This window comes from Pseudophryne corroboree, chromosome 1, assembly GCF_028390025.1.
Source record: "Pseudophryne corroboree isolate aPseCor3 chromosome 1, aPseCor3.hap2, whole genome shotgun sequence".
Taxonomy (NCBI): Eukaryota; Metazoa; Chordata; class Amphibia; order Anura; family Myobatrachidae; genus Pseudophryne; species Pseudophryne corroboree.
In genome coordinates this window covers 1,248,861,561-1,248,882,453 of record NC_086444.1, presented here as the reverse complement: position 1 = coordinate 1,248,882,453, position 20,893 = coordinate 1,248,861,561, and the positions used below count along the sequence as shown (strand labels likewise).

At 44.1% G+C, this 20,893-nt stretch overlaps 1 protein-coding gene across 2 annotated transcripts in view; it reads left to right on the top strand.

Moving 5' to 3' along the window:
• Positions 1 to 20,893, top strand: part of LOC134931926 (pepsin A-like) — a 254,244-nt gene that overhangs the window by 112,265 nt on the left and 121,086 nt on the right. For both annotated transcript variants that reach the window (XM_063925812.1, XM_063925820.1), the window contains exons 4-5: positions 11,977 to 12,095; positions 13,856 to 14,052. In XM_063925812.1, the coding sequence (XP_063781882.1) occupies positions 11,977 to 12,095; positions 13,856 to 14,052 (316 nt within the window). The remainder of the gene's footprint in view (positions 1 to 11,976; positions 12,096 to 13,855; positions 14,053 to 20,893) is intronic.

Genomic DNA, 20,893 nt, shown 5'->3' with positions numbered 1-20,893 from the left:
GATCTTTTACGAACTTCCCCGAGGGTAGTCCCTGAACCAAAAATGCACTTGCCTGACCGTTTTTCTGGTGATAGGAAGGAGTTTTTTAATTTTAAAGAATCCTGTAAACTTTATTTTCGTTTAAGACCGATCTCCTCAGGTACTGAATCTCAGCGGGTTGGAATCATTATTTCTTTGCTCCAGGGGGATCCTCAGACCTGGGCATTTGGTTTAAAAGCAGAGGATCCGACATTGTTGTCAGTCGACGCTTTTTTGGGGTCTTTAGGGCTTTTGTATGATGACCCTGATAGAGAGGCATCCGCTGAGAGTCAGTTACGCGCTCTCAGACAGGGTAGAAATCCTGCAGAGGTTTATTGTACAGAGTTTCGCCGTTGGTCGAACGACTGTGGCTGGAATGACCCAGCCCTGCGCAGTCAGTTTCGCCTCGGCTTATCTGAGTCTATAAAAGACAGTCTCCTTCAGTATCCCGCTCCTGAGACTCTCGATAAACTCATGGAGCTTTCTATTAAGATTGATCGACGTCTCAGAGAGCGGAGGGCTGAAAAAGGAGCACCAGTCAGGACTACTCCATGTGTATTTTCCATTCCTGAGGACGTAGAGGAGCCCATGCAGATGGGTCTCTCCCGACTGTCTCTAGAAGAAAGAGCCAGAAGGCAAAACTCTGGTCTTTGTTTGTACTGTGGGGGTAAGGGACATTTTGCCCGTAATTGTCCGAACAAGTCGGGAAACGCCTCGACCAAGTGAATTGTGAGGGGGTTCACTTTGGTCTGCAGCTTATCTCCTCGAATAACTCCCTTTTAGTCCCAGCTAAAGTTTCATGCATGGTTTAGATGGGAGCCCCTTGTCCAATGGGGTTATTTCCCTCTGTACACCTCCTGTACTACTTACGGTAGGAGCTCTTCATTCCGAAAAGATCGAGTTCTTCCTTACCCATTGCCCAGCAGTTCCAGTGGTTCTGGGTCACCCTTGGCTGGCCTTTCATAATCCCACCATTGATTGGCAGTCGGGGGAGATTTCACACTGGGGTACCATCTGTAATAAGGAATGTATTACGTTTCCCGTTAGAATAGCTGCTGCCATTCCCGAACCCATTCCCGTGGAATACCAGGACCTTGTTGATGTGTTTTCCAAGGGCAATGCGGACATTCTGCCTCCCCATCGGCCTTATGATTGTGCTATTGAGCTAATTCCCGGTGCCACATTGCCAAAGGGAAGGTTATATGCTTTATCCGGGCCAGAAACTGCGGCCATGAATGAGTATGTTAAGGAGAGTCTAGGGAAAGGATTTATCAGGCCATCTAAATCCCCTTTAAGTGCAGACTTCTTCTTTGTGGAGAAAAAAGATGGATCACTCAGACCTTGCATTGACTTTAGAGCCCTGAATAAGATCTCAGTTAAAAATACTTATCCTCTGCCGCTGATTTCTGTCCTCTTTGATCAGCTGCGTTCGGCTGTGATTTTTTCTAAAATTGACCTGAGGGGAGCATATAACCTCATCCGAATCAAGTCTGGAGATGAGTGGAATACGGCTTTCAGTACTCAGTCGGGTCACTACGAGTATCTGGTGATGCCGTTCGGCTTGTCTAACGCTCCGGCAGTTTTCCAGGATCTCATTAACGATGTGCTCCGTGACTTTCTAGGAAGATTCGTGGTCGTTTACTTAGACGACATCCTGATCTATTCTGACTCAATTGAACAACATGTTACCCAGGTGCGTCAGGTTCTTCAAAAATTACGTGAAAATCATCTATATGCCAAGCTGGAGAAGTGTGAGTTTCATGTCACGGAGGTATCCTTTTTAGGGTACATTATTTCCCCTCGGGGATTCTACATGGAACCTAAGAAGCTCCAAGCCATCCTTAGTTGGGCGCAACCCACCAACTTAAAAGCAATTCAGCGCTTTTTAGGGTTTGCGAATTATTATAGAAGATTTATTCATTCTTTTTCCGACCTGGTTGCTCCCATGGTGGCACTAACTAAGAAGGGAGCGGATCCTACCAACTGGTCACGTGAAGCTGAGTTATCCTTTCAGGCCTTGAAACAAGCTTTTGTCTCAGCTCCAGTCCTCAGACATTCCAACCCAGAATTGCCCTTCATTGTTGAGGTTGATGCCTCGGAGGTTGGAGTGGGGGCTATCCTATCTCAAAAGGATCCGGAGTCTCTGGAACTACATCCTTGTGCCTTCATGTCCAGGAAATTCTCATCCGCTGAATCCAACTACGATGTTGGTAACCGGGAGTTACTGGCTATTAAATGGGCTTTCGAGGAGTGGAGACATTGGATTGAGGGAGCAACACATACCATTTCAGTATTGACTGACCACAAAAATCTTCAGTACATCGAATCAGCTAAGCGGCTGAATGCCCGGCAGGCTCGTTGGGCTTTATTTTTTACTCGTTTCAAGTTTATTATCACCTTTAGGCCAGGTTCCAAGAATACCAAGGCGGATGCCCTGTCACGCAGTTTTCTTCCAGTTCATAATAACAGTCCTGTTACTCCCATACTTCCGTCTTCAGTCATTTGGGCAGGCCTCACACAAGATTTATTTACCCAGTTAAAGCAGCTTCAACATCAAGCTCCTGGAAATACTCCTGCTGGTCGTCTTTACGTCCCTGAGTTTTTGAGAGCTACTGTTTTGACTGAATTTCATGATAGCAAAGTTGCCGGGCATCCGGGGATCTCTAAGACTTTGGAATTAGTCTCCCGCTCAGTATGGTGGCCTGGTCTTTCTAAAGACATTAAGGAGTTTGTTTTTTCTTGTCAGGTCTGTGCACAGCACAAGGTTCCCCGTTCCTTGCCTATCGGGCAACTTATGCCCTTAAATGTTCCTCTCAGGCCATGGTCTCATATTTCCATGGATTTTGTGGTAGACCTCCGTCTGTCAGCCGGATTCCGAGTCATATGGGTGGTAGTGGACCGTTTTAGCAAGATGGCTCATTTCATTGCTCTTCCCCGACTGCCATCTGCCCAGGGATTGGTTGTTTTGTTTCTCCGCCATGTTTTCAGACTTCATGGGTTGCCCACTGATATTGTTTCTGATCGGGGTCCACAATTCATTGCACAATTCTGGAAGTCCTTTTGTGCCTCATTAAAGATGAAATTGTCTTTAACATCCGGTTACCATCCCCAATCCAACGGGCAGACCGAGCGAGTTAATCAATCATTAAAACAGTATTTGCGTTTGTACTCAGCCAAACTCCAGAATGATTGGTCCGAGTTTCTTCCTTTGGTGGAGTTTGCTTACAATAATTCTTGTCATTCCTCCACTAATGTGTCTCCATTCTTTTCAGTTTTTGGTTTTCACCCCAGAGCTAATTCTTTTTTTCAACATTCTTCTGTTTCCTCGCTAACCTTAACCTCTCATCTCAGAGTTATTTGGAAAAAAGTGCACCTTGCCCTCAGAAAAGCGGCATTTCGAGAGAAATTTTTTTCGGACAGGCTCCGACGTCCTTGCACTTTTAAGGTGGGAGACAGGGTATGGTTGTCGACTCGTAACATTAGACTTTGACAAACCTCAGCTAGATTGGGCCCAAAATTTATTGGACCATTTCATATTATTAAAAAAATCAACCCAGTTGCTTTCCGGTTACGTTTACCAAGAGCTCTCCGGATCGGAAATACGTTCCATTGCTCCCTGTTGAAACCATACGTTTCTTCCAGTAGATTTCCTCGGAAGATCTCTCAGGGGAAATCACCAGTAGATGTATAGGGACAACAGGAGTTCTTGGTGGAGAAGGTTCTCGATTCCAAATTGTCCTGGGGTCGGCTTTATTTTCTGGTGCACTGGAGAGGCTATGGTCCAGAGGAAAGGTCTTGGGTCCTGGATAAGGATCTCCATGCCCCGAGGCTCAAGAGGGCATTTTTTCGGGAATTTCCTCGGACCCTCCTCAAGGGGGGGGTACTGTTAGGCGCCGGGGTCCGCTCGTCGGTGCGGCCCGGCGCCTAGCAACCAGGGACGCTGTGCACGTACAGCCGCCGGCTCCCTGGCAACGCTAGACGCCGGGCGCACGGAGCCGCACGGACCCTAGCAACGGGGACGCCACTGGCGGACCGCGTTCCCCGTTGCTGGGTCCATTTAAATTAGTAAGGGCACCTGTTTCCTGGCCGTGCAGCAAGGCAGCTGCACGGCATTCACGCAATTAGCCCTGTCAGCAGTTGATTGGAGGGCTTCAGTTTATATGCTCTTGCAGTGCCTCACACAGACGCCGGTAATAGCTTCCTGCATGCTGTATCTGTTTGCTGAGAGTGTTTCCAGTCCTGCTGTATCCGGTCGTTCCTGTCCTCCGTTGTCCTGCACTCGGAAGTCGTCATCTGTTCCTAGAGTCCTGACTGAGCACCGTTAAACATCCAGTGGTGTTCGTGAGTCGCGGCGTAGCCGTGTGTTGCGGCTTGGCCGCTTTATTACTTATTATTTATTATTTGTGTTTCGGAGCTTTTGCGGAGGATTCCGCTCCCACAGATCCACTCTGGTATCCAGCGGTGCTGGGTAGGAGTAACGGACTAGTGGATTTTGGTTGTCCTTTTATCTGGCGTTTTTTCCGCGCATACTTCAAGTTTGGTTAGTTAGCTTGTTGCCCTTGGCCTGTTGTAGTCAGAGGTCCTCTTGTCATCATCCTGCCTCGGATTTCCCTTTGTCTCTCACTAAGACTGGGGGGCACCGGAGTTGGGCAGACATAATCCACCTTTCAAACGTGGCTGCCAGGGGCTCATGAAACCATAGTCTCGCAAGGGATTTCCGATAGCACGGGTGAGACAATAGAGTTAGGGCGCCAGGGGCAACTAGTCTTTCCTGCTCCCGTAACCAGCATTCCCTTCCAGTACTCTGGCCATTGTCATAAGATCTCCTCCGGTCAGGAGTACTGGAATCATAACAGTCGCTTAGCTTAGTCACACAGCGACCTTGGTGCACCTTTTTTTTTCTTTGCATCATGTGCTGTTTGGGGAGTATTTTTTTGAAGTGCCATCCTGTCTTGACACTGCAGTGCCACTCCTAGATGGGCCAGGTGTTTGTGTCGGCCACTTGTGTCGCTTAGCTTAGCCATCCAGCGACCTCTGTGCAAATTGTAGGACTAAAAATAATATTGTGAGGTGTGAGGTGTTCAGAATAGACTGAAAATGAGTGGAAATTATGGTTATTGAGGTTAATAATACTATGGGATCAAAATGACCCCCAAATTCTATGATTTCACCTGTTTTTTAGGGTTTTTTGAAAAAAACACCCGAATCCAAAACACACCCGAATCCGACCAAAAAATTTCAGTGAGGTTTTGCCAAAATGCGTCCGAATCCAAAACACGGTTGCGGAACCGAATCCAAAACCAAAACACAAAACCCGAAAAATGTCCGGTGCACATCACTAGTCCAGAGACCCCATACCCCTGCCTAGCCTCAACCAACTCCTCATGTAATAGCATAGTATTTGCTACCTGAGCATCTGAGCCTGTTGCACCTACTACGTAGCAGCCACATTCACCAAAGCCCTCAGAATATCCTCCATACCTTTGTCTGGGTTTGTAGGAAAGAAAACTTTGGTTCCTTCAGTATAAATTAACAGTTTTTTACTTGTACCAACTTTTGTTTTCAGGAGTAATCACACAGCAAAAGCATTATTCTAGATGTGGCATTACAGCAACCAACACTAATCAAGAATGGTCTATTTAAGAACTTTAAGGCAACATCTTTGTGAACAAGCCAATGGGCAAAACGTATGTCTAGGCCTGCCCCTTCCTGTGGGTGGGATTTCCTGTCACAGATCTCTGTGCGTCCCTTGTCTCCCACAGTGTGTACCTATATAATGGGGGCAGCGCGCCATCATACACACGGTGGCACGCTGGCTGGTTCCCCGCTGAAACACAGCTAATCTAATCTGGCCCAGCGACATGAATCCTGAGAGCGGACATAGCTGGACACTACGCACACCCACACAGCGGACTCCAGCTATGAATAGAATATAGTGGTCACAGTACCTACTAATGTTTGATTATCGAGGGATGAATTTATTTATATATGTGATCAATTGTACCACTGCCGTTATATCATCATAGAGTAAGAGATACACCTTGCTCATTGCGCACTCCTATACAATAATCTGAGGCTCTCTCCTCTGGAAAAGTGTGACTCATAGTTCCTGCAGGCTGCAGTCAATTTACCAGCTGTCAGGATCCTGGTGTTCAGGAGAGCGAATGCCGACACCCCGGCGATATGCCAACAGCCGCCATACCCGAACTCCCATTCGGTTGGTGGATCCCCGCCACCAAACAAGTGAGAATAGAACCTTTGGTGAGTGCAGCGAGCCACCGTGCCCGATGCGTGGTGAGTCCATGAGGGGACTCGCTGCCAGGTTTCCGGCAGACATATGGCGCTGTCGGTATAGTGACAGCCGTCATCACGTCTACTGGCATTTAGTATGTATTTCTTTCCTGCAATGCTCTCATTCTCACAGTCTCTACTCACCCGAGTAACAGAAGCCTCATCTATTCTTCTCCCTAGCGTTGTACAGATATTGCTGCCTCATCTGTTCTTCTCCCTAGGGTTGTACAGATATTGCTGCCTCATCTGTTCTTCTCCCTAGGGTTGTACAGATATTGCTGTCTCATCTATTCTTCCCTCCCTACGGTTGTACAGATATTGCTGTCTCATCTATTCTTCTCTCTAGGGTTGTACAGATATTGCTGTCTCATCTATTCTTCCCTCCCTAGGGTTGTACAGATATTGCTGTCTCATCTATTCTTCTCCCTAGGGTTGTACAGATATTGCTGTCTCATCTATTCTTCCCTCCCTAGGGTTGTACAGATATTGCTGTCTCATCTATTCTTCTCCCTAGGGTTGTACAGATATTGCTGTCTCATCTATTCTTCTCTCTAGGGTTGTACAGATATTGCTGTCTCATCTATTCTTCCCTCCCTAGGATTGTACAGATATTGCTGTCTCATCTATTCTTCTCCCTAGGGTTGTACAGATATTGCTGTCTCATCTATTCTTCTCCCTAGGGTTGTACAGATAGTGCTGTCTCATCTGTTCTTCTCCCTAGGGTTGTACAGATATTGCTGTCTCATCTATTCTTCATTCCATAGGGTTGTACAGATATTGCTGTCTCATCTATTCTTCCCTCCCTAGGGTTATACAGATATTGCTGTCTCATCTATTCTTCTCCATAGGGTTGTACAGATATTGCTGTCTCATCTATTCTTCCCTCCCTAGGATTGTACAGATATTGCTGTCTCATCTATTCTTCTCCCTAGGGTTGTACAGATATTGCTGTCTCATCTATTCTTCACCCTAGGGTTGTACAGATATTGCTGTCTCATCTATTCTTCTCCCTAGGGTTGTACAGATATTGCAGTCTCATCTATTCTTCTCCCTAGGGTTGTACAGATATTGCTGTCTCATCTATTCTTCTCCCTAGGGTTGTACAGATATTGCTGTCTCATCTATTCTTCCCTCCATATGGTTGTACAGATATTGCTGTCTCATCTATTCTTCATTCCATAGGGTTGTACAGATATTGCTGTCTCATCTGTTCTTCTCCCTAAGGTTGTACAGATATTGCTGTCTCATCTATTCTTCTCTCTAGGGTTGTACAGATATTGCTGTCTCATCTATTCTTCTCTCTAGGGTTGTACAGATATTGCTGTCTCATCTATTCTTCTCCCTAGGGTTGTACAGATATTGCTGTCTCATCTATTCTTCTCCCTAGAGTTGTACAGATATTGATTGCTGAATCATCTATTCTTCTCCCTAGGGTTGTACCAGATATTGCTGTCTCATCTATTCTTCTCTCTAGGGTTGTACAGATATTGCTGTCTCATCTATTCTTCCCTCCCTAGGGTTGTACAGATATTGTTGTCTCGTCTATTCTTCTCCCTAGGGTTGTACTGATATTGCTGTCTCATCTATTCTTCCCTCCCTAGGGTTGTACAGATATTGCTGTCTCATCTATTCTTCCCTCCCTAGGGCTGTACAGATATTGCTGTCTCATCTATTCTTCTCCCTAGGGTTGTACAGATATTGCTGTCTCATCTATTCTTCCCTCCCTAGGGTTGTACAGATATTGCTGTCTCATCCATTCTTCTCTCTAGGGTTGTACAGATATTGCTGTCTCATCTATTCTTCCCTCCCTAGGGTTGTACAGATATTGCTGTCTCATCTATTCTTCCCTCCCTAGGGTTGTACAGATATTGCTGTCTCATCTATTCTTCTCTCTAGGGTTGTACAGATATTGCTGTCTCATCTATTCTTCTCTCTAGGGTTGTACAGATATTGCTGTCTCATCTATTCTTCTCTCTAGGGTTGTACAGATATTGCTGTCTCATCTATTCTTCCCTCCCTAGGGTTGTACAGATATTGCTGTCTCATCTATTCTTCTCCCTAGGGTTGTACAGATATTGCTGTCTCATCTATTCTTCTCACTAGGGTTGTACAGATATTGCTGTCTCATCTATTCTTCTCCCTAGGGTTGTACAGATATTGCTGTCTCATCTATTCTTCTCTCTAGGGTTGTACAGATATTGCTGTCTCATCTATTCTTCTCCCTAGGGTTGTACAGATATTGCTGTCTCATCTATTCTTCTCTCTAGGGTTGTACAGATATTGCTGTCTCATCTATTCTTCCCTCCCTAGGGTTGTACAGATATTGCTGTCTCATCTATTTTTCCCTCCATAGTGTTGTACAGATATTGCTGTCTCATCTATTCTTCTCTCTAGGGTTGTACAGATATTGCTGTCTCATCTATTCTTCTCTCCTTAGGATTGTACAGATATAGCTGTCTCATCTATTCTTCTACCTAGGGTTGTACAGATATTGCTGTCTCATCTATTCTTCTCCCTAGGGTTGTACAGATATTGCTGTCTCATCTATTCTTCTCCCTAGGGTTGTACAGATATTGCTGTCTCATCTATTCTTCTCCTTAGGGTTGTACAGATATTGCTGTCTCATCTATTCTTCTCCCTAGGGTTGTACAGATATTGCTGTCTCATCTATTCTTCCCTCCATATGGTTGTACAGATATTGCTGTCTCATCTATTCTTCATTCCATAGGGTTGTACAGATATTGCTGTCTCATCTGTTCTTCTCCCTAGGGTTGTACAGATATTGCTGTCTCATCTATTCTTCTCTCTAGGGTTGTTCAGATATTGCTGTCTCATCTATTCTTCTCTCTAGGGTTGTACAGATATTGCTGTCTCATCTATTCTTCTCCCTAGGGTTGTACAGATATTGCTGTCTCATCTATTCTTCTCCCTAGAGTTGTATAGATATTGATTGCTGAATCATCTATTCTTCTCCCTAGGGTTGTACCAGATATTGCTGTCTCATCTATTCTTCTCTCTAGGGTTGTACAGATATTGCTGTCTCATCTATTCTTCCCTCCCTAGGGTTGTACAGATATTGTTGTCTTGTCTATTCTTCTCCCTAGGGTTGTACAGATATTGCTGTCTCATCTATTCTTCCCTCCCTAGGGTTGTACAGATATTGCTGTCTCATCTATTCTTCTCCCTAGGGTTGTACAGATATTGCTGTCTCATCTGTTCTTCTCCCTATGGTTGTACAGATATTGCTGTCTCATCTATTCTTCCCTCCCTAGGGTTGTACAGATATTGCTGTCTCATCTATTCTTCCCTCCCTAGGGTTGTACAGATATTGCTGTCTCATCCATTCTTCTCTCTAGGGTTGTACAGATATTGCTGTCTCATCTATTCTTCCCTCCCTAGGGTTGTACAGATATTGCTGTCTCATCTATTCTTCCCTCCCTAGGGTTGTACAGATATTGCTGTCTCATCTATTCTTCTCTCTAGGGTTGTACAGATATTGCTGTCTCATCTATTCTTCTCTCTAGGGTTGTACAGATATTGCTGTCTCATCTATTCTTCTCTCTAGGGTTGTACAGATATTGCTGTCTCATCTATTCTTCCCTCCCTAGGGTTGTACAGATATTGCTGTCTCATCTATTCTTCTCCCTAGGGTTGTACAGATATTGCTGTCTCATCTATTCTTCTCACTAGGGTTGTACAGATATTGCTGTCTCATCTATTCTTCTCCCTAGGGTTGTACAGATATTGCTGTCTCATCTATTCTTCTCTCTAGGGTTGTACAGATATTGCTGTCTCATCTATTCTTCTTCCTAGGGTTGTACAGATATTGCTGTCTCATCTATTCTTCTCTCTAGGGTTGTACAGATATTGCTGTCTCATCTATTCTTCCCTCCCTAGGGTTGAACAGATATTGCTGTCTCATCTATTCTTCCCTCCCTAGGGTTGTACAGATATTGCTGTCTTATCTATTCTTCCCTCCATAGTGTTGTACAGATATTGCTGTCATCTATTCTTCCCTCCCTAGGGTTGTACAGATATTGCTGTCTCATCTATTCTTCTCCCTAGGATTGTACAGATATTGCTGTCTCATCTGTTCTTCTCCCTAGGGTTGTACAGATATTGCTGTCTCATCTGTTCTTCTCCCTAGGGTTGTACAGATATTGCTGTCTCATCTATTCTTCTCTCTAGGGTTGTACAGATATTGCTGTCTCATCTATTCTTCTCTCTAGGGTTGTACAGATATTGCTGTCTCATCTATTCTACTCTCTAGGGGTGTACAGATATTGCTGTCTCATCTATTCTTCTCCCTAGGGTTGTACAGATATTGCTGTCTCATCTATTCTTCCCTCCCTAGGGTTGTACAGATATTGCTGTCTCATCTATTCTTCTCCCTAGGGTTGTACAGATATTGCTGTCTCATCTATTCTTCTCCCTAGGATTGTACAGATATTGCTGTCTCATCTATTCTTCTCCCTAGGATTGTACAGATATTGCAGTCTCATCTATTCTTCTCCCTAGGATTGTACAGATATTACTGTCTCATCTATTCTTCTCCCTAGGATTGTACAGATATTACTGTCTCATCTATTCTTCTCTCTAGGGTTGTACAGATATTACTGTCTCATCTATTCTTCCCTCCCTAGGATTGTACAGATATTGCTGTCTCATCTATTCTTCTCTCTAGGATTGTACAGATATTGCTGTCTCATCTATTCTTCTCCCTAGGGTTGTACAGATATTGCTGTCTCATCTATTCTTCTCCCTAGGGTTGTACAGATATTGCTGTCTCATCAATGGTTCAATGCTTGCCGTTATAGAGCAGAAATGATACATTCAAATCCTGGTTCTATTCTACAATAGCTCAATGCCGATTTCATCTAATACTAATGCTGAAGTGGCTCATTTCATGTGAATTGGGACGGGATGTACTAAAGGGAAAATGTGATAAAACTCCCGTTTTGGGGTCTTTTATCGCATTTTTCACCCCTGAGGGTATCGCCATCTTTGGACTTCTTACTGCCGTCCGCCGCAAAATGCCGCCCCTCGTTGCTGACACCGACCACCCTCCCCCCGGCATACCTCCATCCAGGAAGCCCTGCTCCCGGAAGCTAAACTACTCCCCCTAGTAACACAGCCGGAGGTCCTTCCGGCTGCAGGGAGGAGGAGGCGGCACCGGGGACAGCCTGCTGCCTTCTTCCCAGCAGGTGAGCAGGTGGAGACCCCAGGGAGGTGATGGAGACCCCCCGCACACCACCTCACAGGGCCTCCGTCACCGCATTGTGATATTGTTAGTACATATGCGATATTGCTGTGAGTGGTGATGTATGTTAAAACATGCCGCCCTTGGTGACTTATTGTGCCTTGCGCATTTGCAACAGCTGTTTAAAGTGTTCACACTCTCACCGCGTATTGTTTAACTCTTTATATAATAAATATGCCTCCTAAACATTAAAACGACGCTAATCATACTTCAAGCGGTAACAATCCCACACCGCGTCGTTTATTATACTTAGTGTTATCCGGCATTATGTCTTTTTATGTAAACACTGGGACAGGTCGCTGAGGTAACTAAACGTCTGTGATAACCCTGTATACTGTTTTTGGTAATAAAATAGCCTAGATATATGCCACAGAGATTAATACATCTATTATGCTTTCATTCTGCAGCTAACCACCACAAATTTAACCCTCACTTATCCTCCACTTTTCAATCTTCCACTGAAATGGTTTCAATCTCTTATGGGACCGGAAGTATGAAGGGGGCGTTGGGCTACGATACCGTGCAGGTAAGAGCATCAGGACCACGGATTCACTTGCTGTATAGGTGAGATATATGGACTTTTACCGCCATGTGGAAAGTAACAAAATATCTATTATATAATGCTGTAAAATGTCTGTCACTGGCATGTGTAGACGGCTGCATGGATGTGCCCTGTGAGCGCCACACACTCATAGCAGTAAACTCCTCCCACCAATGTTCACACTTCACCGGCCACCACAACCATGGCAAAGTTCCCCTAGCATGATGAAACGCGTAGTATCACCCCTCTCAGCCCAAACAGACCCACACATCTCCCCACTACAATCCCTGAGTGGTGCAGGGTCCTCTGATGTACTATTAAGATAACAGCACCCACCAATGTTCAAACTTCAGCGGTCACCACAACCATGGCAAAGTTCCCCTAGCATGATGAAACGCGTAGTATCGCCACTCTCAGCCCAAACAGATCCACACATCTCCCGACTACAATCCCTGAGTGGTGCAGGGTCCTCTGATGTACTACTAAGATAACAGCACCCACCAATGTTCAAACTTCACCGGCCACCACAACCATGGAAGAGTTCCCCTAGCATGATGAAACGCGTAGTATCACCACTCTCAGCCCAAACAGATCCACACATCTCCCCACTACAATCCCTGAGTGGTGCAGGGTCCTCTGATGTACTACTAAGATAACAGCACCCACCAATGGGGGTAATTCCAAGTTGATTGCAGCAGGCCATTTTTTAGCAGTTGGGCAAAACCATGTGCACTGAGAACTGTATCTAACGTTCTCTGTCTATAAGGTGGGATACATTTGTTTAGAACTGTATCTAACGTTCTCTGTCTATAAGGTGGATACATTGTTTAGAACTGTATCTAACGTTCTCTGTCTATAAGGTGGATACATTGTTTAGAACTGTATCTAACGTTCTCTGTCTATAAGGTGGATACATTGTTTTGAACTGTATCTAACGTTCTCTGTCTATAAGGTGGGATACATTGCTTAGAACTGTATCTGACTAACGTTCTCTGTCTATAAGGTGGGATACATTGCTTAGAACTGTATCTGACTAACGTTCTCTGTCTATAAGGTGGATAGATTGTTTAGAACTGTATCTAACGTTCTCTGTCTATAAGGTGGGATACATTGCTTAGAACTGTATCTGACTAACGTTCTCTGTCTATAAGGTGGATACATTGTTTAGAACTGTATCTAACGTTCTCTGTCTATAAGGTGGGATACATTGCTTAGAACTGTATCTGACTAACGTTCTCTGTCTATAAGGTGGGATACATTGCTTAGAACTGTATCTGACTAACGTTCTCTGTCTATAAGGTGGATACATTGTTTAGAACTGTATCTAACGTTCTCTGTCTATAAGGTGGGATACATTGCTTAGAACTGTATCTGACTAACGTTCTCTGTCTATTAGGTGGATACATTGTTTAGAACTGTATCTAACGTTCTCTGTCTATAAGGTGGATACATTGCTTAGAACTGTATCTGACTAACATTCTCTGTCTATAAGGTGGATACATTGCTTAGAACTGTATCTGACTAACATTATCTGTCTATAAGGTGAGATACATTGCTTAGAACTGTATCTGACTAACGTTCTCTGTCTATAAGGTGGATACATTGTTTAGAACTGTATCTGACTAACATTCTCTGTCTATAAGGTGGGATACATTGCTTAGAACTGTATCTGACTAACATTCTCTGTCTATAAGGTGGGATACATTGCTTAGAACTGTATCTGACTAACGTTCTCTGTCTATAAGGTTGGAAGCATTGCTGCTACAAATCAAGGTCTTGTTCTAAGTGAAACAGAGTCCATATTTCTGTACTACTCGCACTTTGATGGAATATTGGGGCTCGGTTACCCCAGCTTGTCAGTGTCTGGCACTACCCCAGTATTTGACACCATGTGGAATGAAGGATTAATAAGTCAGGATCTATTCTCAGTGTATCTAAGCAGGTGAGATAAATACATTTTTACGATTAATATGTCCAAAATCAGGAACTGGGAATTTCTGGGTATCAGATGAAGAATATTAATTGCACCTAGTGTACCTAAAGGGCCCCATACAATTGTCCGACCGATGCTGTCCTTTTGCATCCGATGTATCCTGGGTGATCCCAGCTATGCCCCCAGGTCGGACCAGATTGAATGTGCAGCACAGTCAATCTAGAGGATCCGATCCGATGCTCACGGGAACGCGCATCGGACTGGCCCAGAGACACCTAAAAAATGCCAGTCATCCGATATATCGGGCCGAATGCCTAAATTGGGCTGAAATCGGGCATTATTGTCCTAGTGTATGGGGCCCTTTAGCTACACATAAGAAATAAATCAGTACGCGACGTATAGGTATATACTTAGGATTATGTGAGACTATATATAGGATGACTAATATGGAAGTACTGGCCCTGCCACAGCAGAACACGTTTTTTCATTATACCTATTCCCTGAACTTAGATTTCGTTTGTGTCTTCCCTAATGTGATAGGATAAACTATTGAAACAGTGTAATCCATATAGAATAAATCACGTACAGTATGTTTAACACCTGGGTGTATATTTACTAAAATACGATTTTGGAAGGGTTTTTATGAATCTTCCAAATTGATTGAAAACGATTCTATTTGGTCTTTCTAAACTTTTTCTAGAATCTTACTTGATTTACTAAAAATCGATTTTGCATACGATTTTAATATCAAATTCGATGTTGATTCATGTTTAGAAGGGTTTTAGAATGGAATCTATGAAATCCCTTCCTAAATTGAACTTTAAATCCCCATTGAAATCCCCAGCCAAATAGAATGTAAAATCAAATAGAACACCCTCAGTGTTCCTATTGGTCCAAATGTATCACATGCTCACTAATTAAAGGGGAAACACACTCATTACATTGTTTTATACATGAAAATATATTTTGCTCAATTAATTTTTGCTCAATTATGCAATAGACAGCAGCTGAGCAAAAAGACGATTTTAGTACATTTTTACATAAAAATATGTATTTTTTTTAAAACATACTATTGGAATTAAATAAAGATGCATTCTGCCAAGGATTGGTTGGCTATATGTGCCTCAATTTATTTTTTAAAAATACTGCTATCTTACATAACAACCATCTCTCTGCAATTTGTCCAGCAAGATTTAAAACAGACAGGGATGAGTTGGTAAGGATGTAAGCATCATGGGCAGAATCTGGACAGGCACTTACTTGACGCTTGTTTCTTGCTAATTTCATCGTAATTTTCTGTAAATTTGCAAATATTGTGCTCTGGTGTTATCTTTTGCATATTTTTTTCATTTATTTTTTCCTAAATATCTAAATGTGTGCAGTGCTCGACTCATGAAGCTGATGACAGTATGTTTCTCCAGAGTTTTTTCAGTCAGGTGGTGTTTTGCATGATATAGGTAGGTGCACATCATACCATTGCCTTGGGCATCCATTTTTCTACTTTCACAGTGCAATGTGTGTTTTTGGGTACTTAAAAAGTCATCATTATCATTATCCTATCTTTAGAATGGGGTTAGAAGCCAAAATCGAATGTCCAGAATCATTCTAAACATTTGGAGATTTGAGGTTCGATTTGGAGATCCATTTCAAATTGAACCTTAGTAAATTAGGGGATTTCATTGTTCTATAGGAAAACATCAATGTTTTTTAGAAATTCGATTTCTAATGGGATTTTTATTGAATCTGCCAATAGAATTGATTTCACATTCAATTTGGGCTTTAGTAAATCTGTTCAATGGAAATCGAATTAAAACAGAATGTCAAATCCCTTGAATCACCAAAATCGAAACTTTAGTAAATTTTGCCGCAGGTGAGGTCCTGTACAGGACGGACACAGGAAGTATCCAATTACTGCATGAACGCCACGGCAGCACGTCCACGCTCACCTCACACACACTCTGAATACTGACTGTATCTAGTGTGTTTCAACTATATAAATTAATATCTAATATATCTGCACATGGGACCTTATTCAGTAAGGATTGCAGATTCTGATTTCTAGTATAATCTGCAATCTTTTCAAACGCATGTTGGGGACCGCCCATCGCAGGGTAAGACCGCCCAGCATGCTACCAGCCACCTACCCACTGCAATCTCTCTATAATAGCGATCGCAATGCAATTAGAGCATGGTTACAGACACTATGGAAGCCTCCTGACAGTGTATATATTATCTATGATGCATGTTATTCCAACAACCTATATAGGAGAATTCGTTTTACACGTACTAGTGACCAATTTCTGGGAATCTTATTGACTAATATAAAAGATATTTATAAAATCCACATATATAAATAATGATTTAATAAAAGAACAAAGAGACATTTTATCATCTAAACACCACCGCACACCACGGCATAATATATACACTGTCTAAGGGGTAAATTTTATGAAATTCAACTAATATAACACGGTCTAACTCCCTATATATTAATATCAACACACTCCATTATAGAAGGAAGTAGTGACACAATTATACTCTATTACACCGCCACTTTCTAGCACACATCCTGGAGGACTGCCACTGCTGGCACTGCACCCATGTGACCCATGAATGAATATGGACTAGCTACACATCCTGGAGGACGGCCATTCCTGGCATTAGACCCATGTAACCCATGAATGAATATGGACTAGCTACACATCCTGGAGAATGGCCATTGCTGGCATTAGACCCATGTAACCCATGTAAGAAAATGGACTAGCTACACATCCTGGAGAATGGCTATTGCTGGCATTAGACCCATGTGACCCATGTAAGAAAATGGACTAGCTACACATCCTGGAGAATGGCTATTGCTGGCATTAGACCCATGTAACCCATGTAAGAAAATGGACTAGCTACACATCCTGGAGAATGGCTATTGCTGGCATTAGACCCATGTGACCCATGTAAGAAAATGGACCAGCTACACATCCTGGAGGACGGCCATTGCTGGCATTAGACCCATGTGACCCATGGAAGAATATGGACAAGCTACACATACTGGAAGATGGCCATTGCTGGCATTGGACCCATGTGATCCATGTAAGAATATGGACAAGCTACACACCCTGGAGGACGGCCATTGCTGGCATAAGACCCATGTGACTCCTTAATGAATATGGACAAGCTACACATCCTGGAGGACAGCCATTGCTGGCATTGGACCCATGTAAGAATATGGACAAGCTACGCATCCTGGAGGATGGACATTGCTGGCATAAGACCCATGTGACCCCTTAATGAATATGGATAAGCTACACATCCTGGAGGACAGCCATTGCTGGCATTGGACCCATGTGACCCATGTAAGAATATAGACAAGCTTCACATCCTGGAGGATGGCCAGTGCTGGCATTGGACCCATGTGACCCATGAATGAATATGGACAAGCTACACATCCTGGAGGACTGCCATTGCTGGCATTGGACCCATGTGAGCCATGAATGAATATGGACAAGCTACACATCCTGGAGGATGGCCATTGCTGGCATTGGACCTGTGTGACTCATGTAAGTATATGGACTAGCTACAAATCCTGGAGAATGGCCATTGCTGGCATTGGACCCATGAATGAATATGGACAAGCTACACATCCTGGAAGACTGCCATTGCTGGCATTGGACCCATGTGACCCATGAATGAATATGGACAAACTAAACATTCTGGTGGACGGCCATTGCTGGCATTAGACCCATGTGACCCTTATAAGAATATGTACAAGCTACACATCCTGGAGGACTGCCATTGCTGGCATTGGACCCACGTGACCCATATAAGAATATGGACAAGCTACACATCCTGGAGGACTGCCATTGCTGGCATTGGACCCATGTGACCTATGAATGAATATGGACAAGCTACACATCCTGGTGGATGGCCATTGCTGGCATTGGACCCATGTGACCCATATAAGAATATGGACAAGCTACACATCCTAGAGGATGGACATTGCTGGCATAAGTCCCATGTGACCCATGTAAGAATATGGACAAGCTTCACATCCTGGAGGATGGCCAGTGCTGGCATTGGACCCATGTGACCCTTGAATGAATATGGGCAAGCTACACATCCTGGAGGACTGCCATTGCTGGCATTGGACCCATGTGACCCATGAATGAATATGGACAAGCTACACATTCTGTTGGACGGCCATTGCTGGCATTAGAGCCATGTGACCATTATAAGAATATGTACAAGCTACACATCCTGGAGGACTGCCATTGCTGGCATTGGACCCATGTGACCCTTATAACAATATGTACAAGCTACACATCCTGGAGGACTGCCATTGCTGGCATTGGACCCACGTGACCCATATAAGAATATGGACAAGCTACACATCCTGGAGGACTGCCATTGCTGGCATTGGACCCATGTGACCTATGAATGAATATGGACAAGCTACACATCCTGGTGGATGGCCATTGCTGGCATTGGACCCATGTGACCCATATAAGAATATGGACAAGCTACACATCCTAGAGGATGGACATTGCTGGCATAAGTCCCATGTGACCCATGTAAGAATATGGACAAGCTTCACATCCTGGAGGATGGCCAGTGCTGGCATTGGACCCATGTGACCCATCAATGAATATGGGCAAGCTACACATCCTGGAGGACTGCCATTGCTGGCATTGGACCCATGTGAGCCATGAATGAATATGGACAAGCTACACATCCTGGAGGATGGCCATTGCTGGCATTGGCCCTGTGTGTCTCATGTAAGAATATGGACAAGCTTCACATCCTGGAGGATGGCCATTACTGGTATTGGACCCATGTGACCCATGAATGAATATGGACAAGCTACACATTCTGGTGGACGGCCATTGCTGGCATTAGACCCATGTGACCCTTATAAGAATATGTACAAGCTACACATCCTGGAGGACTGCCATTGCTGGCATTGGACCCATGTGACCCATATAAGAATATGGACAAGCTACACATCCTGGAGGACTGTCATTGCTGGCATTGGACCCATGTGACCCATCAATGAATATGGGCAAGCTACACATCCTGGAGGACTGCCATTGCTGGCATTGGACCCATGTGAGCCATGAATGAATATGGACAAGCTACACATCCTGGTGGATGGCCATTGCTGGCATTGGACCCATGTGAGCCATATAAGAATATGGACAAGCGTCACATCCTGGAGGACTGCCATTGCTGGCATTGGACCCATGTGATCCATGTAAGAATATGGACAAGCTACACATCCTGGAGGACAGCCATTGCTGGCATAAGACCCATGTGAGCCATGAATAAATATGGACAAGCTTCACATCCTGGAGGACTGCCATTGCTGGCATAAGACCCATGTGACCCATGAATGAATATGGACAAGCTACACATCCTGGAGGACTGCCATTGCTGGCATTGGACCCATGTGAGCCATGAATGAATATGGACAAGCTACACATCCTGGAGGATGGCAATTGCTGGCATTGGACCTATGTGTCTTATGTAAGTATATGGACTAGCTACAAATCCTGGAGAATGGCCATTGCTGGCATTGGACCCATGTGAGCCATGAATGAATATGGACAAGCTACATATCCTGGAGGATGGTAATTGCTGGCATTGGACCTATGTGTCTCATGTAAGTATATGGACTAGATACAAATCCTGGAGAATGGCCATTGCTGGCATTGAATCCATGTGACCCATGAATGAATATGGACAAACTACACATTCTGGTGGACGGCCATTGCTGGCATTAGACCCATGTGACCCTTATAAGAATATGGACAAGCTACACATCCTGGAGGACTGCCATTGCTGGCATTGGACCCATGTGACCCATATAAGAATATGGACAAGCTACACATCCTGGAGGACTGCCATTGCTGGCATTGGACCCATGTGACCCATATAAGAATATGGACAAGCTACACATCCTGGAGGACTGCCATTGCTGGTATTAGACCCATGAAAAAAGATAGATAAGCTACATAATCTATATTCCTTATTAGGATTGGTTACACTATTTATTCATATACCTTTCCTCTTCTGAACATTCTTTCTCTGCTTTCCAATGTCACGATCATCTGTTGTGACAATTATAAGATCACCATCACCTGATGTGACATTTAAAAGCTCACCATCACTTGGTGTTACAATTACAAGGTCACCACCGCCTAATGTGACAATTATAAGGTTACCATGACCTGATGTGACAGTTATAAGATCACCACCATACGATGTGATATTTCACCCAGACAAGAAAACCCAGTGATGTCACCAGTTATGATGACACCTGGTGAGGTACAGTAGCGGAGTATTCATGTACCTGAGGAGTGCATGATCGTGAAAGATTCATGGTCTTGTACCCCAGAAGCCAAACCTTCTTCTTCTTGTGTGCCATTTTGGGTCTGTCTGCACTGGTGGGTGTCCTTGCTGCAGCCTCTTCCGCCGGTGGCCCCTTTTTACTGCCTGCATTTCCTGCTGCTTCTGTTGCAGCTTATAGTCTCTGGAAACACCCAGCTGACACTCTGGCTACTGTCTTCTTTGAGGCCTGGGGGAGAAGGAGGAATGACCTGCTATGATGCTTTGGGTGCCTTGACTGTCCTTTCCCATCATGCTGGGGGCTTTCCCAGATCTCTGGCAGCCCCCAACCTCTCTCTGGTCTTCCAGCTGCTCAGTGACACCATCTGAGGGGGTGACACCATAATAGCAGAGCAGCAATACTATTTTGTCACCCAGTGCAGAATGCACCAATCTAGGGATGCAACTGAGATTACCACCACCTGATGTGGCAAGTATAAGATCACCCTCACCTGATGTGACAAGTATAAGA